General features: G+C 56.6%; 1 protein-coding gene across 3 annotated transcripts in view; it reads left to right on the forward strand.

Moving 5' to 3' along the window:
* Nucleotides 1-17842, forward strand: part of EML1 (EMAP like 1) — a 133984-nt gene that overhangs the window by 64969 nt on the left and 51173 nt on the right. For all 3 annotated transcript variants that reach the window (XM_045822948.1, XM_045822947.1, XM_045822949.1), the window contains exon 2: nt 12742-12924. In XM_045822948.1, coding sequence (XP_045678904.1) covers nt 12742-12924 — 183 coding nt within the window. The remainder of the gene's footprint in view (nt 1-12741; nt 12925-17842) is intronic.

Raw genomic sequence — 17842 nt, forward strand, 5'->3', positions numbered from 1 at the left:
CAAGCTGGGCATGTTTTACTCTCTGCGGTGGCTAATTGCACAGCGACCTGTGGCCACCCCCTGCCTGGGCTGCGGCACCATGTCGTCAGCACAGTGGCAGAGGCAAATAATACCTTGATATTATTATGAACACTGTTTTGACCGCATGGACCTCCTGAAGGGGACTTGGGGACTTTCAGGGGTCTTGGGACTGGACCTTTTTTTTTTAAAGATTTTATTTATTTCTTTTTAGAGAGAAGGGAAAAGAGGGAGAGAGGGAGAGAAACATCAGTGTGTGGTTGCCTCTTGTGCACCCCCTACTGGAGACCTGGCCTGCAACCCAGGCACATACCCTGCTTGGGAATCGAGCCAGCAACCCGGTGTGCAGGCCGGTGCTCAACCACTGAGCCACACCAGCCAGGGGCGTTGGGACCAGACTTCAACAACCGATGCAGGCTGTACACCAGACAGGTGCTGCCGAAAGCGTGAGAAGCAGAAGATCTTCAGTTGGCCTCTTCTGGAGGGAGGGCCAGCCTCAGGCCAGGTAACGTGCCCGGGCGGGCACTGAGGCCGCCAGGGCCGAACGGCGCAGCCGCTGTGTGCGGGAGCTCAGTCTGACGGAGGAGGGCGCCTGCAGGACCTTCCAGTGACAGTGGTCCACCATGGGGACGCTCTGGGCCCGTGCAGCAGGGTCGGCGGGCCCAGCTCTCCTCTTGGTGCTCGTGGTGAGGGCTGTTCCGTGGGGCAGATGGCGCTGACTGTGGGGCTTAGTTCTGGAAGCTGCGTGAAGCGGAGGGAGGAGGCCGAAGGCTCGGAAGCGGGCGGAACCCCTCACCCAGCCGCAGCTGCAGCCCCGGAGCTGGGGAGGTGCAGGTGCCGGATGGGGCCGGAGAGGGCTACAGAGGGCAGATCCCAGGTGCTAAGCCTTCTGTCCCAAAGACCACGGAGACCCGCCACGGGGTTCGAGCAGGGATGTGACATGACTACACCGGCGCTGGAGAAAGGGGTGTGGTCAGACCGTTGGGGAGGGGGGCAGCTGATGCCCTGGCGGGAGCCCAGACAGCGGATGCCCGGGCCCAGCGGGGGCGACAGCGGAGAGGGGTCTAGGGCAGCTGTGTGACGGCCTGAGGGTTTAGACGTTCGGGGCCGGCAGGGTCTGACGCGCGAGCTGGCCTTGCGGGCGAGAAACACGGACGCCGTCGTGGACGCCCCGGGGTCTGTGGAGTGTGACTGGCCACGCCGTGGTGCCCTCACGGATGTGAGAGGGGCCACGGGAACCCACGTATCGCACATGCATGCTCCTGTGTGTGGCCCAGCGCGTGCCGGGGTCTTCAGCACAGCCCGCGGCCGCAGCCCCGAGCGAAAGAGCTCCCCCAGGAGGAGAACGGCGCTGGCCCGAGAGGAGGCGCTGCCGGCCCACGGGCCTGGGAGGAGGGAAGCCCGAGGCCCCGGTCTCTCCAGTGGTGCTCGGCATGTGCCGGGAAGGGAGCCAGGAAACGCTCAAGAGCCACATGCCCTCAACTGCAGGTCGAGGGCGGCCCGAACACCGCGTGGGCGTGGGTGCCTCACGTCCCCAGCAGCGCAGCCCGCGCGACGCACCCCCCAGTCCCCGAGCGAGCACCCCCGGCAGGCCCGTGCGCGGCGGCCCCACCCCTGAAAATTTCTATTTTAAAAACAGGGTGGCTTTTCTCCATCTATGGTCTTACAGCTCTCAGAAATCTCACTCCTCTTTCTTTATACTAATGAGGCACGCTGCTAATTTGGGAGGTTGTTACTGCCATGGAGTCTGATGGCCAAAGATGGGGATAGGCCCATCAGAGGCACCCCCCCCCACCCCGTGAGGCTCCAGCGAGAGCCGCCCTTGGCCTTGCGGTGACCGGCGAGGGGGGTGAGGGGCCCGTTGTCATCATGGAAGCGGAGCGACACCTGTGGTGTCGGGAGCGTGTTCTAGCAGTTCCCCCCCGGGGTGGTGGGGGTGAAGCCGGCGTGGGCGGACAGAGTGGGAGTCTGGAGCTGGGAGCTTGGCCCTCCCCACCCCCCGCACCCCGAAAGCTCTCGGGCCGCCCTGAGCAATGGCTTGGCACCTGCCGTCCGCCTCACCTGGGGTGGGAGGGGCTGATGGGTACTTCCTAGTTCTCTTTACTTTTTAAAATCTTCTCTGATGTGTCCCTGCACTTTAAAACTCAAGACAAGTAAAAGCATAAGCAGTTAAAACGCCTCCTAGCCCTAAACTCACAACACACAGGCAATCCCCAGGCTGTCCGTTACGGGCCAGCCCCGTCACTCAGGGTCCACGAGGGCCCTGACGGAAGGGCTGGGCGGGAGAGGTTCCGATCCGGTGCCCGGGCACGGTGGCGGCAAGGGCTGCGGGGTGTCACCAGCCTGCTGGGGGCTTGTGAGGGTCGGTCTGTCCTCAGCTCTTTCCACCTGCAGCTTGTTGGCCCCACCTACACACTGTGGTTTTTGGAGGAGGGTTCCGCCGTGTTTTGATTTGTCGGTGTGCTCTTAGTTCTGTGTCCCCCTAGGTGCGCGGTGCGCTGTGCCTGCCTGTGGCTCACGTTGAGGAGCCCGGAAACCCAGCCTCGCCAGCGCCCCGCAGGGGGGGAGACCTGCGGGAGGAACCCCCGTTCCTCTTGGCCCTCACCGTCACCTGTCACACCCAGCCCCTGGCGGCCGGCAGGCCGAGGATTACCGAGGGCCAGAAGGAGGAATCTTGACCTCTCAGCGCCTTCGCAGCCTGCTTTCAGCACCATAGCTCTGCTGCCGGGTTGGAGGCAGGTGCTTAGAAAAACCAGTCCCGGGTGTGTTCGGATAGCTGGGCAGCGCACCCCTGCACAGACGCAGGGTCACTCCCACTAACCCGGTGAGCAAGCCAACCCGACTTCCTGGGGAGCGGGCTGGGGTCTGTCCCTGCGGCTTCAGGGGGCCTCGGTGCGCGGCTGTGTGGTCGGCCGGCGAGCATGCAGCTCCAACGCACCGTTCCTTCTCGGGGACACGGACCGCTCTGCTTCCGCACAGTCTGCAGCGTTTAAAGTGTGCCCGTCCCATGACTGTGAGCAGGGAGGGGACGGTAAAGTTATGAGGATGCACCGAGCAACTCCGGAGGGGGCAGGAATTCCACCGTGACCCCTCCCGCCCCCAGGAGCCCCGAGTCCGCCCGCCCGCCCCCCCGCAGCCCCGTCTCTTTGAGCGGCGTGTCCCCACCAGTCCCCACCAGTGTCCTGCAGTGAGCGCTGTGGCCCGGGCCCCTCATGAACAGGGACTTTCCCTTGCTCGCCGACCCCAGTGTCTCCACCACCACAAACACGGTGGCAGTGTCCAGTTTTAGCATCAAATCTCAGGGCAAAAGTGGCTACGGGGGGCGTTCGAGAGCTCTGGGAGCGTTACACGTGTGACTCCATCGTGGGGAGGAGGAGCCTGAAGTCTGTGTGGGCGCCTCAGAGAAGTGAGTCGGGAACGGAGGGGGCGTTGGACCTGCGCTGGGCCGGGACGCCGTCCGAAACAAAGGCCTTTGTGCTGACCGGGCGCAGCGCAGGGCAGTGATGAGAACAACTGGGGAGGCGGAGGGGGGGTGGCGAGGCCAGGCGGCTCCCCACCCTGACTCCAGCCAGTCGGCGGTGTCAGTCCGTTCACCCCTTTCTTGTTCATTCCACACGAGGCATCGTGTACAGATGGGGTGCGAAATGACACAGCTGTGACCGTCCTGCCCCGCAGAGCCGACCGACCACGGACGCCCTGGCGGAGCCGCTGGAGCTCGGGGGCAGGAGAGCGTGCGGCGGGTGCCCCTCCCTCCGGGTGCCGGGACCTCAAAGGCCCAGATGTGCTGTGAGCACCACAGCAACGGGCCAGATCGGGCCCCCACCCCGTTCACAGGTTGAAGCCCTAAACACCCCCCCCCCGCCCCCATCCCCCACAACTCAGAAGGTGGCCGTATTTGGAGGTGGGTCTTTAAAGAGGTGATCAGGTTACAATGAGGCCACTGGGGTGGCCCTCACCCAGTAGGACTGGGGGCCTCACAGGAAGGGGAGACAGGACACAGACATGTTACGAGGGGAAGGCCACGGGAGACAGAGGGAAGGCAGCCGTCTGCAAACCGGGAGAGAGGCCTGCGGAGGAGCCAGCCCTGCCCACACCTGCAGCCCGGCCCTCACCTGCAGCCGCTGGGACTGCGGGGAAGTAACTGTCACCTGGTTGTGCCCCTGGTCTGCACGATGGTGTCACAGCAGCCCGAGCAAGCCGGTACCCCCCCACAGAGTGTCTGGACCCCAGGGGAGGGGGGTGGGGCGCAACTGCCACCGCCGCGGGAGCAGAGCCACCGGCCCGGCAGGCTGCAGCGCACGCCTGGGCGTGGGGCTGCGTGGACGCAGCGGACTGCTCGCCCCTGCGGAGAAGGACGGCGTGGACGCGGCGGGCTGCTCGCAGGCCGAGTGCCGGTGTCCGGGTGCCGGTGTCCGGGTCCCTTCCGTAGATGGTCGCGGCTCTCTCTCCTCGCGCCTCCTGGTCACACGCATCTTCCTTGTCCCCCAGTGCTCACTGTCCTTGTTTAAAGAGACAAGTAGAAGGTGGTCATTAGCCCTGGTTTTGAGCATTCTCGTTAGCCGTTCTCACGCAGCCTGGGCACCTTTTCAGGTGCTCGCTTTCCCCTCTGCTGGGCCAGGTCCTGTTAGTTCTTTAAAGCTCAGCCCCCCTCCCCCCGTCGCCCGGCCCCAGAAGCCCCCAGAGCCTCCAGGGTGGCCCCGGGGGCACCTCTCTGGGGCCCTCGCTGCGCCTGTGTCACCGCGGTCCTCAGCACGGCCGTCGGTCCTGCGGGCTCTGCGTCCCCGTCACCCGCACAGCCCGCGAGCCGGCCGGGGAATCAGAGGACGAACGTGCTGTGTTCCTGCGAGCTGGCCGTTCAGACCGGCTGGAAGCACCTGGGGGGCCTCCTTCACTGCGGCCAAGTACAGGGTCCGGCGCCCACAACGCTCCTGTTTGTGACGGGACCGTAAGCGAGCGTGTAATTCTGTGAGATGACAGTGTCACACTCAAGCTCATCGAAGACACACTCAAGTGACCTTATAGGTGAAACGTCCGAATTAAAACCATCGGTTGTTACACCCGTATCATTACCCTCCCAGCCACACTCACGCAGGCCTCACTTTTCTGCCGGACCTTGTGCGCGCAACAACATTTGTGACTTAAACCATTTTTTTAAAAGATTTTATTTATTTATTTTTAGAGAGGGAAGGGAGGGAGAAAGAGAGAGAGAAACATCAATGTGCGGTTGCTGGGGGCCGTGGCCTGCAACCCAGGCATGTACCCTGACTGGGAATCGAACCTGCGATGCTTTGGTTCTCAGCCCGCGCTCCATCCACTGAGCTACGCCAGCCAGGGTGATTTAAACCATTTTCAAGTGCACAGACTTGATGGCATTAACTACATCCACAGCATTCTCCAGCCACCACCGCCCTGACTTCCGAGGTATTTTCGTCACCCCAGCCAGGGAGTCTGCCCCCACAGAGTGGTAATTCCCACGTCTCCTCCTCCCCGGCCCCTGGTGGCCTTCAGCCTGCTCTCTGCCTCCATGAACATGCGTGTCCGCCGTATTTCACACAGGTGGAGCCGTGGTGTTTGTCTTTTCTCCTAACGGGCTATTTCACCTGGCGCGATGTGCCGGGCACACGTATCGGCATGTCCTTTCTTTCCACGTCCGTGCAGCGTCCCGCCGTGTGGGTAGACGGCACCGCTTTACCCCCTCGCCAGCCGCGGACACTGGGTCTGCCCCCCTTTCGGCCTCTGTGGTGGCGCTGCTGTGGGCGCGGGCAGACACCCTGTCCGGCCCCCATGTCCCGTCCTCCTGGGTGTGCACCCCGGGAGCGGAGCGGCGGCTCTGGGCTAGCGGTCTGAGGGGCCACCACACCGTCGTCCACGCTGGCCGCGCCGTGCCGCACTCCTCCCAGCGGCGCGTGGGGTTCCGTTTCTCCACACCCTCCCCGGAGCTTGTTGTTTTCAAGTTCGAGGGTCATAGCACATGTGAGGGGCTGTCTCGTGGTGGCTTTGATTGACTGTTCCCTGATGACCGGTGGTGTTGAACATTGTCTCATGCTCTTACTGGCCACTCGTGTATCTTCTTTGGAGAAACGTCTATTCAAGTCTTGGCCTATTTTTTTTTTAAATTGGGTTGTTTATCTTTTCATTATTGAACAGAACGGTGGGAACTTCAGAAAGTGGGTTCCTTAGGAAGCTGGGCCCCTCCTAACACCCAGCCTTCCAGGACGGTGGTTCTTGGAGGGTCTGGATTGACGAGGTGATCGCAACCGCCTCCTGCGCCTCCTCCCTCTTGGGCTTTCTCTTACTCTTCCCCCAGTGCGGCGTCCCCTTCCAGGCTCAACCTCGGGCGGCGCTCGAAGAGGCAAACTGCAGAATTCCACACTGGGAACCACTGCAACTCAGTTGCACGCGTACCCTTTTCCAGTTCAGTTAAGATTTTAGAGAAACAGAGTGTCAGTTTGTGTAATTTGAATGCTCTTTCAAAGTGATCCTACAGAAACGTGCTCTGAGTAGTGTTTCCGATACATTTTGTAGGGGGTTGGAAGCAGGGTTTTGAGTGTCGAGAGGCCGGCGTCGTCCTGGGCAGATCTGAGTGTCCAGCGGGCTGGTGGGGTGGCTGTGTGACCTCAGCCTCGCTCCCTGAACTCGAAGAGGGAGGAGAGTCAGGTGGGGAGCTCCAGCCCTCGGGGACGGGAACCAAGGGAACCCACCCAGCAGGGACCGTGATTGCAAATACTTGTCAGTTATGCTGTGAAAACTACGCTATGAGCTTTAGGTACAGAAATAGTCCAGTTTGTCTTTCTCCTTTCTTTGTCCAAACAGTATTTTCTTACGTATTTTTTGGTGTACTGTCTCATCTGCTGAAGAGTTTTTGCTGGCTTGTGACACCTGAGTAGTTTTGCTGGAGTTATTAAAGTTCACACACACACACACATTTGGTGTGTTCTGAGCGGGGTTTCATCCAGCTTTCCTCCCTCTTTCAAAGCTCTGTGGAGGCACGGTGACGTGCGGTAATCTGAACCCGTTTAAACGAACAATTTGATAGGCCTTGACATCGCGCACGTCCGCGGAACCGTGACCATCAAGATAACGAGCACAGCTGTCTTCCTCCGAAGTGTCTCTGTGCCCCCTCGTCACCCCTGCGACCTCTGACCTGTGCCTGCAGCTCGGCCGGCACCTCGGGTGGCGTCCTGTGAGTGGAACCTTGCGGCGTGCACTCGGTTCGCCGGCCCCTTCAGCTCGCATAGCGACGTTGAGGTTCACCCACGGTGTTGCTGGTTTCAGTGCTGAATGTTCTTATCACCAAACTCTGTGTAGAAAAATAAACTCCGTGTCCACTGCGTGGACACACGGCAGTTTGTTTATGCCTGTGCTCGTGGGTGGGCTATTTCAGATGGAGTTGCTCTCGCCGTTCGTGTCCAGGTCTTTGCCGGAACGTGTGGTTTCGTTTCTCCTGGGTGAGTACGGAGGAGTAGGATGTCGGATGGAACTGAACTGTGGGCGAACTGTTCAAAGTGTTTCTTTCCCAGGGTGGTTGTAACACTTCCATCTGCACACAGTGTATCGGAGATCCAGCTGCTCCGCGTGCTACCAGCACGCCTTCTGTAAGCTTTTTGTAACGTGTTTGTCCAATTTGACGTGAGAGTAAGGCTGGCTTAACAGATGAGTGCGGTGGTGCCCCTCCTCCCCCGTCGCCTGGAAGGGGTTTGTGTAGAGAGTATTGTCCCTTCTTGAACTGCCTGGTAGAGCCCACCAGTGCCTTTTTTTCTTTATATAGATTTTTAACTATAGATTCAAATTTTTAAATACAGCTATTTAAATGGCCTATTCTTGGATGAACTTTAGTAGTTTGTTTTTCAAAGAATCCATATCGTTCTTCTCAGTTATTGAATTTATGGGCATAGAGGTTTTCTTCCTATTCCCTTGTTATCCTTTTAACATCTGTAGCCCCCGTAGCGATGCCAATATTTTGTGTCCTTTCTCATTTGTTTTCTGATTGATTTGGATACAGGTTTGTCCATTTCACACACTTCGTCAAAGAACTAGCATTTTGCTTGACTTTCCCATCTTCTTCTGTCTCTGATTCCCGCCCTGCTGTGTGTGAGCTGGCTTTGGGTTTCTAAGGCACAGCCCAGGTCATTTCCCTCCCCATTCCTTTTCCTTCTCCTTTCTTTTCTACTGTAGGTGCTTAGTGCTATAAGAGCCTAAGCAATGTGTTAGCTGCATCTCACAAATTTCACTTTGCTGTGTTTTCGTGTTCATTCAGTTCAAAGTACTAATCTTCCACTCTGTGCAGTTCGAGTTCGTTTTTGTGGAAGTCGCAGGGTCTCTGCCTGCAGGTACCTGACTGTCGCAGCCCCGTTTGGCGAGAATACTGTCCTTTCCCCCTTGGATTCCCTTGGCTCCACCGTCGAAGGTGAGTCGACCCTCTTTGTGGGGTCTGCTTCTGTCTGGGCTCTGTGCGGTATCCTGCCGGTCTCTCTGTCTGCCCCCTCCCCGGCAACGTGAGGTCTGGACTACGTGGCTTTGTATTCGTCTCAAAGTCAGGGAGTTCCAGTTCTCGGCGTCGCTGCCCTCGCTCATTATCCTGTTGGCCGGCCTGGGTCTTCTGCCTCTGCAAATAAACCCCAGAGTCAGCTTGCCGGCATCCTGCCGGCATCCGCGGGACAGCCTGCCGGGACTACTGGGTGGCTCCCCAGGTCAGGTTGGATAGACTTGGCATGAGAATGTTGGCACTTCTACTCCGCGAACACAAAATGTGTCTCCACTCCTTCAGGTCTTTTCATCTCGGCATATTTTACAGTTTCCCGCATGTAGACCCTGTGTCCATCTTGTTGGTTTATCGTAATTTCATAGTTAGCTGCGTATACATCCTAAATATACATTGTTAGGTTTATACCCAAGTATTTTAATTTTGGGTGTCATTGTAGTGTTTTATTTTTCATTTCAAATTCCAGTGGGTTCATGTCACAGGAAGGGAGTTGACTTTTGTCCACGAACCTCGTATCACGCAACCTTGTTACGATCACTCGAGGAGTTTTTCTCGTGCATTCCGTGGCGTTTCCTACGTAGACAGTATGGCGTCGGGGTCTTCTTTCTCCTCTCCCAGTTTGCACACTCACTTGTACTCGTCGCCTTGCCCTAGCTGGGCTTCCGGCCTGGTGTTCCGCCCGGTGCCGAGGAAGAGTGGCGAGAGCAGGCCCCCTCGCCTTGTCCTGGTCTTGGGGATGGGCGCCCGGCGTCTCACCGAGAAGCAGGTGCGGGAGCTGCGTACCCCCAGTTCGCCAGCGTTTCTCCTTCTCACTGCTCTCGAGCGGCTTAATCTCACCCTGCCTTGGTGAGACTCCCTTCACGTTCTTGTGCTTGGGACTCATCGATCTGAGGGTGTATAATTTTCGTCAAATTTGGAATTTTTTCAGCCATTATTTTTCTAATTTCTTTATTTCCTCCTGTCTCTCCTCCCCTTTGATTGTAACTTGAATTACACAGATACGAGGACACTTGAGGTTGATTTACACACTCCCTGGTGCTCTATTCTTATTGCTACTCATTTTCTCTTTTCTCCTCCTCCTCCTTCTCTCTCTCTCTCTTTCTTCCCCACTCCCTCCCCTTCTCCAGTCTGTTTTCTCTCAGTATTTCTTCATGTTCACCAGTCTTTCCAGTGAATCTCATCCAGTGCATTGTGGCTCTCTAGAAATTTGGCTTTCAAATGTGTATAATGTAAACATATATCTGTAAAACATATAGATGTACATACACATACCTTCATGCCTCTACCTAACATATTCAACCTTTCCTGTGGCTGCTGGAACACATATAATACAGTTATAATAACTGTTCGATTTTCCTGTCTGATAATTCTATCGCCCATGTCATCCCTGGGTCAGTTTTGCTTGGTCGATTCTCTTCCCGATTACGGATCATGTTTTCCTGCCTGGTCGTTTTTACTGGATACCAGACGTTGTGGGTTTAACTTCGTTGGGAGCTGGGTACTTTTATAGGCCTGTAAATACCGGAGCTTTGTGCTGGCACGTGGCTTTGCCGCTCGGACACAGCTCTGCTGGAGGCCAGAGCAGCGTCTCGCCCAGGGCAGAGTGCTCCGAGTACCCCCCCAGCTCCCGAGGGTGGCGTGGGTCAAACCCCGCCCACGGGGACCGGAGCCCCGGGGTCTGTGCTGCCCGCCCTTCCCTGGTCACTCTCTCCAAACCCTGGGGAGCTCCCTCACACCTGAGTGAGTGCCGGCCGGTGCTCAGCGGAAACTCGTTTCCGAAGTTCCCTCTCTCTCGGTGCCGCTGCCTCCGCCTCTGCCATTCCCTGCCCGGCGAACCCTAGTCCTGGTGGCTCTTCTGGACTTGCAGCGCTGTCTCCTCCCCTGGGGGCATCCCCGCCCCCCCCCACTTCCCGGGAGCTGGGGGGTCTCCTCTTCCACTGGCGCCTCCCCACCCCTCCCTGCCTGTGTGATGCCTTCTGTCTGTCTGTCTGTTCCTCCACTTTGGCTAACGCCACGCCGGTGCTTTTCCTGAAGCCGCAGGACCCAGGCCGGCCCGTGCAGAAACGCCGATGATCAGCCTTCCCGGGGGCTCGTTTCCTGAGCCCCCGTTTGGACCTCGAGAAGGTGCCCCAAGGCTGGGGTTCAGCCCCGAGGAGCTGCGCTGCTGGTGGAGGGGGCGCCGTCCCTTCTGGAACCGGCGGCCAGCTTCCCTCCCGGCTGGAGCCTGGAGTCACCGGAAGCCCGCTGGCCCTTCCCGTGCACACGAAGGTTAAGAACGTCAGGCAGCTCACACGCTGCCGAGAAGCCTGCCGTCCGCCCTCGGAGTGACCGCCTGCGGGAGCGGACGGGCCGTCGCGGGTCAACGAGGCGGCGCTGCCGCATTTGGGACGCACTGCACGGGGGGGCGGTGTCACGGGGAGAGCGTCCCCTGAGCCCGCAGGGAGGTTCTCTTACTCAGCGGATCAGGTGTTTCTGCTTTGAATCACGTGTATTTGAAGGCAGGGTTTTGTTTTGGGGGTTCTTTGGTAAAACTTTAATATTTTTTATCTTCGCCTTCGGACATTTTTTCATTGCTTTTAGAGCGAGAGGAAGGGCGAGAGACAGAGAAACACGGATGCGAGAGAGAGAAGCATCCGTTGGTTGCCTCCCGTGTGTATGTGCTCAGACCAGGGATTGCACGTGCCCGGACTGGGGATCGAACCCACAACCTTTCAGTTACGGGATGATGCTCCAACCCACGGAGCCATACCGGCCGGGGCAAAATTGTGAAATTCGACTTTTTCCTGTACGAACTTGGCAATAAAATGAACGCAGAGTCTGATCCGTGCAGTCTCATCCAAGCCGTCCGTAGAGCCAGCCGAGGCCACCCTGACCGCATTTTCCCCGTAAACTCGGAGGACTCGGACCAGGCCTGCCCCCACCCGCCGGGAGTGTCGTCGCCATGGACTCGCACACACGAGGTGGTGCGGGAGGGGCTGGCGTTGCTCATCAGCGCCCACCGGCCACCCGGCCACCCGGCCACCCGGCCACCCGGCCACACGGCCAGTGAGCACAGGTCCCCCGGTGAGGGTGTGGGCCCTCCCGACGCTGCTGTCCCCTCCAGCAGCCCCAGAGACCAGAGAAAGTCCTGACTCCGTGTGCCAGTTTCCTTACTGACTTAGAAACACATACTAATCAAACACTAACTTCTCATTAATTTTTCAGTGCTGTTTTTCACAGGAATGTTTAGATAGCACATAGGAATGTTCAAGGAAATGTTCAACTTGAATTTACTTTGGTAATTTGTATCAGTAATAACAGTGATGGCGACAATTGCTTAATTATAGCTTACATTTGTAAAGCATTTACTACAGGCAAAACATCCTAAGAGCTCTGCATATATTAACTCATTTTGTATTACAACAGTGTGAGATAACGTTCATCCCTGTCGTACAAATGGAGAGACTGAGGCACTGAGCAATAAAATAATTTGCCCTGTACCACACGTCCAGTAAGTGGCAGGGCAGGGATTTGAACCTAGGTCACTTGGTTCCAGAGTCCATGCTAACAGTGACTGAAGCATCTGTCTCTCCCGTGAGTCTCCATCGCGGACTTGGCCGGAACGGCTTCTCCCAGCCCAGGAGAGCCCTCCCTGCCCTCGTCCCGCGGCGAGGCCTTCCCTGGGGGTGTGCAGTGCCCAGGCGCCCGCTTGGCAGCTGTCCCACGGACTCGCCCTCCGTCTTCAGTTCACACGTCAGAGAGTCTAGATGTTTAACTCCTCGGAGGGGAGACAGGTCACCGCCCCCCTGCTCCTGGTGTGACGTTACGGTCAGAGGGGCCAGTCCTCGAAAGCCTTGCCCCGCGGGTGGAGTGGCCTGGTCACGATCTGACACGTGTCGGCGTTGTTGGAGCAGAGGCTGCAAGCCTGCGCAGCGGCTCCGGCCACGTGTGGGAGGTTGAAACCGCCAGGTTCCAAGGTCCCCCCCACCGGCGAGGCCCCCGGTGCCCTGGGGGAGGAGAGCGCAGTGGCAGGTAAAGCCGCCGTCTGAAAAGAGAGAGGCGCTGGCTGGGGGGAGGCGGAGACCGTGGGAGGATGCGGCGCTGTGGTCCTGTGTCGTGGCAGGTGCCACGCGATTTCTGCTGCAAGGCCACTATCCTCGCTCTGTCATTGCTCTGCCGCAGCCCTGTGCTGGCTCGAGTTCACTGCGCGGGTTTCCCCGGGGGGCACCTAAGACTCACCTGCCCCTTTTTCCCCGGCTCAGATGACAGCGCCTCCGCGGCAAGCAGCGTGGAGGTGACGGACCGCATCGCCTCCCTGGAGCAGCGGGTCCAGATGCAAGAGGACGACATCCAGCTGCTGAAGTCCGCCCTGGCCGACGTGGTCCGGCGGCTGAACATCACCGAGGAGCAGCAGGCCGTGCTGAACCGGAAAGGACCGACCAAAGGTGGGCGTTCTGCGTCACCCGGGAGCGGCGGGCCGGGCGGTCTCACGGCCGGTCCTCGCTCTGGCCGGCGCGCTGCACTCTTTAATGTGGACAGAGGAGCGCCACCTAGAAAACCAATGAAACAACCTCTGCACAGCCAGAATCACCCCCTGAGGCGGGACCGTGTTTCTTGGCTTGGTGCAGGTGGTGCACGGCCCACAGGGGTGCAGCTGCAGTGGTCAGCAGGTGCCTGGCGGGGCAAGGAAGGCACTGTCCGCAGTGAGAGCGGCCGTTTATCCAGAGTCTCCGGCAAGGAGTCAGTGCGCACGCAGCCCCAGCCTCCCCTGCGTGCCCCTGGGGGGCTCTGCCTCTGGAGAGCGTGCTGCCAGCTCTCATCTCCATGCTTGCCTCATGCTGTCCTCCGTCTCAGCCCAGCAGACACGTGACTGGTCGCGTGCCACACACGACACCGAGCCGAGGCCCGGGGCCCTTCCCTGAGGAGCTCAGGGCCTTGCGATTTATCACTCGCCCCCAGCCCCCGACGAGCTAGGGAGCTCCTTCTGGGCGAAACCCCATTTCTTCTGAGCCTCCCCCTCTGCCGTCCGCGAGAGCACAGCCGGCCAGGCTCCTGTGCCTGGTGGAGGTCCGGCGGACGGAGACGCTCGTTTTGTCTCCCTGCAGCATCTGGGCACAGAACATGAAAACGCCGTGTTTTTGTTTTAAGGAACTTTGTGGGGACCCTCTGTTTGAAATTTTGAAATAAACCCCCTCCTAGTTTGTACCCTGCTGTCTGCTTTCAACCGGGAGGCACGGCTCACCTTTCCCCCCCAAGATGTGTCCTCACGGCCAGCCCTGGGAAGCGGAATTAAACTCCTCTCGGCTGTGGAACTCCCTTGGTTAGAACACTCTGGGACCGTGGCTTGTGAATGTCCCTTTAAAATGAACTTGCTCACTGTGCTGGGACTTCACCAGGGATGTCCCGGTCACCGCATCTCCCCTGGGGTCGGGCGAGGGCTCTGCAGGCGCTCCCGCTCTCTCCGCACTCTGTGCTCGTTTCTGGGGGCGGAAACGTGTTTCCCGCCCTCCGGGGTCACCACCTCCAGCCCACAGGAGAGGCACCTGCAGGGCGTCGTCTGCGTGTTGAATACTCCTTTTAAGTAATCTTTCTCTCCTAAGTTACGAAGCGATTAGGGCGTTTTAAATGGAAACTGGCTTCTTTTAGGTATTCTTGACCTACTCAGCTTTCCCGAAATAATTCTGATGACTCCTGTATCCTAAAGGGTACATTGGAAGTAGTTGCTCATATAAAATTTCAGACTTCTACAGCTTCTGTATTAATTTTTTTTCAAAGGTTTTATTTATTTATTTTTAGAGAGAAAGGAAAGGAGGGAGAAAGACAGGCAGAGAAACATCGATGTGAGAGGAAAACATTGATCAGTTGCCTCTCACATGCCCCCAACCAGAGACCTGGCCCTGCAACCCAAGCGTGTGCCTTGACTGGGTATCGAACCGGTGACCTTTTCCTTTGTGGGATAATGCCCAACCCACTAGTTAGGGCTATAACTTCTTTACTTTTAGAAAATTAGGGGGAAAATAATACAAGAGGGCTATCCAGGAGTTATCTTTTCTTGATTAAAAGTAAAACTTAAAGCCCTGGTTGGTGTAGCTTGGTGGACTGAGCTCAGGCTGCGAACCAAAGCATCGCAGGTTCAATTCCCAGTCAGGGCACATGCCTGGGTTGCAGGCCACGGCCCCCAGCAACCGCACATTGATGTTTCTCTCTCTCTCTCTTTCTCCCTCCCTTCCCTCTCTAAAAATAAATAAATAAATAAAATCTAAAACAAATTTTTTTTTGAAAAGGTAAAACTTAATTTTTATCAAACTTCTAAGAGGAGTTATAGTGGATGTTTCTTTGCAGCATTGTTTTCATAAGTGGAAATAAGTCACAGCGTAAAAGCCAGAAGGTCACATCAAGAACTGGAAAAAGACGGCAAGGGAGCCGGCGAGGGGTGGCCTCCTCTGCTGCCGGGGCCGTGGTTCCCTACTCGTGCGCAGCGCACTCCGGACATTGGGGCAGAGGAGGGGGAGGCATCCGTCACCGGCACTGGAGGCAGCTCCTCCCGAGGCCCCTTGACGGCCCGGCCCGGCCCGGGAGGTGCCCCTCTGTCTGGAGAGCTGGCCCTCTGCAGCCCTGGCTAGGGTGGGGATCTCTGAAACAAGATGGGCTGTGGACACCCCTCCCCGGGTTTCCGAAAGGCCCCGTTATCCCCATCGCTTCACAGCGCCCAGGCTTGCCGTCCTCGTGCAGCCCTGAGGTGGGCTGGACTCGCGGCACGCTGGTTTTTAAATGTTCAGTGACGTGTTTCTCCCCCCGGCGAGTTGTCCAGAGCGCTGGAGGCACGCCCCTGTGCTGTCGCCACAGTGGGTCAGAGCATGTGCACGGTGAGCGCTGGGGCTCCGAGCCGCCGGCGCCCCCACTGCCGGGCGGCTCTTCCACTCGCTGCCTCAGTGTGGCCGCGAGGCCGTGGGCAATCGCTCTTTATGCTCTCTGCATCAGCCCTCTGCGTATTGGAAGAGTCACCCTGACCTCTGGGCTTGGACCGACTCGGTCATTCGTCATTGGACTCTCCTGGCGCAACAAGGAGAGCTGCGGTCTCATGAAAATAACCCAGAGCTCAAGTTCAAGGGTTTCTGAGACAGCGGAAGACTGCAGCCGCCCCCTAAAAATGCCTGTGGACTTAATTTATAGAGAGGGACCTGTGTCTCAGATGACTTTTTTTTAAACAATATTCGATGGTCCCCATTGTGGCCAATTGTGCTGATTACCCAGCTCTTCTTAACCCAATGATACTGGGTCTTGGGGTGAACTCGGCCTCTACCTAAGCTCCCCAGACTTTGCTGTTCTCTTCCTTTCGGATTTTTCTTTTTGTAAGTACTAAGAACTGGTCGCCCTCTCATCTGTCTTCACCGTAGAGAGTATCAGCCTGCAGAGTACGCCTTGTCCACGCTGGATTTCCGTGCCCACGGGTCACCGTACCGCGGAGAAGGGGCCAAACAGCTGTGGGGGCGGATGTTCTGAGGCACTTGCCAACAGTCGAGTTTTTTCAGTGTTGAGGTTGGAGTGGGCACAACACCCACCGCTGGTGGAATGAAGTGAGCGGACCTACTGCGTGTGCAAATACAGAAAACACTTGGTGCACAGTGGGGACAGCCGGACAGGAAGCAGTGGAGGGAGCACGCACAGGGGCGTGGCCGGGCAAGTTGGCACTCGGAGACGGAAGGCAGTGTGGTCTTTAAAGGGGTCCGTGGCTGGTGACAACAGGGAGAATGCTTAGGCGTTAGCATGTTACGTTAGGAGCCAAAAGCAGGATGTCAAACTGTAAACACTGTATAATTTCAACTAAAGGGACAAAATCTGTGCAGATATTTGAAAGAGCTATAGTAACATTTATTGCTTTTTTTCCCTCCATGGTAGGATTATGGTGTTTTTCTTTTTTAAACTTTTAGTTGGCTTCTAAATGTCCTTTGGTGTATATTCCTCAATAAGCAGAAGGAATTTTTGATTTAAAAATGACTCTGTTCTTCCCCCTGAATCTGACCTTCACTGCGTGGAGGCCAGCAGCAGGGCTCACGGCAGACTTCCGGAGCCACGGTTCGCTCACGTGTTCTCGGGAAGACAGGCGTGGGGTCCAGTTAGTGACAGAGCTGTTGCCCACGGGCACGGCTGGTTCCCGGGTCAGTGCTGGGGGCACGTTGCGGGACTTTAAACGAAAAATGTAGGTTAAAACGTAGTCACCGTCCCGTGCATCTGGGTCGTCTGCTTTCTTGGGCATTAACCAGCAAGTAGTTCCTCTTGCTCACTGTAGTTTTGCTACAATTTGATAGGTTGCCTTTTGTAAAACCTTAATGTACGTTTGCAACCTTTTTTATTAACAGCCCCATTCATGATCGGAGACTTTGGAAGTGTCACCAGAAGGCTCTGCTGGCGACACTGGTGAGCCAGCCCGTCCTGCCGTCCCGGCGGGGCGTGGAAACCTGGTCTCAGAACGGAGCACCTGGGACCACTGTTGGGAGCAGCCACGGAGTCTCTTCAGTCCCAGAGCCTCGGCTGCACCAGCACTTGACCCTGACATTTAACACAACTCTGTGGCTACTGTTTGTTAGCTGACTGAGTGCTGGACTGTGCAAAAGAGATTTTGGACATATTAGCTCCTTTCACCTCTCCACCGTCCTTTGAGGGGGGTATGATTACAGATGAGGAAGCAGCCTCAAGGAGAAGGAATAAGTTGCCCCAGGTCACCCAGCTGGTGTAGGAAAATCTGGGTGTGGACCCCGAGGCCTGGCTGCGTGTGGGGCGGATTCCTTCCGCCCTCCGTGTTGCTTTGCTGTGCACCCTCTGAGCAATATGATGTAAATTAGGGTTATTCAAACCAAGTCAAATATTTAAGAAATGAATAACCAGATGACTAGAAATGAGAGTTCTTTTCTCAAGGTTTGATTTGATTTGCAAATTACAATAGATCATCTTCAGCATATAGTTGTGGAAAATAGTATGTTATGGTCCCTCCACAGATTATATTAGATAAAACTAACAAATTTAAAAATTTTTAAGCTCTTTGTAGTGGATTAAGTTAATGAAAATTAACTTAGTTCTTTATCCTGGTGGACCACGATTAGGGAGAAATACTTTCCCCTCTCCCATCCACTGTGCTTTCTCCTTATTTTTCTCTTTAAATATTAGTTAATTACAGAAGTAACTTCTGCTTTCTTTTGGACAGAACACACTATAGTTTCTTCCATTTTTTAAATTAATTCCATTCTGTGGTTTATATAGGAATTCTTTAGTGATTTATAGAAAAGGTTTAGTAGGTATGTTCAATTTTTCAGAGACTAAGAAAGATTGTTTTTAGACTCTGGATTATGAAAATGTTCCAATGTA

Source organism: Phyllostomus hastatus, unplaced genomic scaffold, assembly GCF_019186645.2.
Source record: "Phyllostomus hastatus isolate PE091 unplaced genomic scaffold, TTU_PhHast_1.1 phas_scaffold_501, whole genome shotgun sequence".
Lineage (NCBI taxonomy): Eukaryota > Metazoa > Chordata > Mammalia > Chiroptera > Phyllostomidae > Phyllostomus > Phyllostomus hastatus.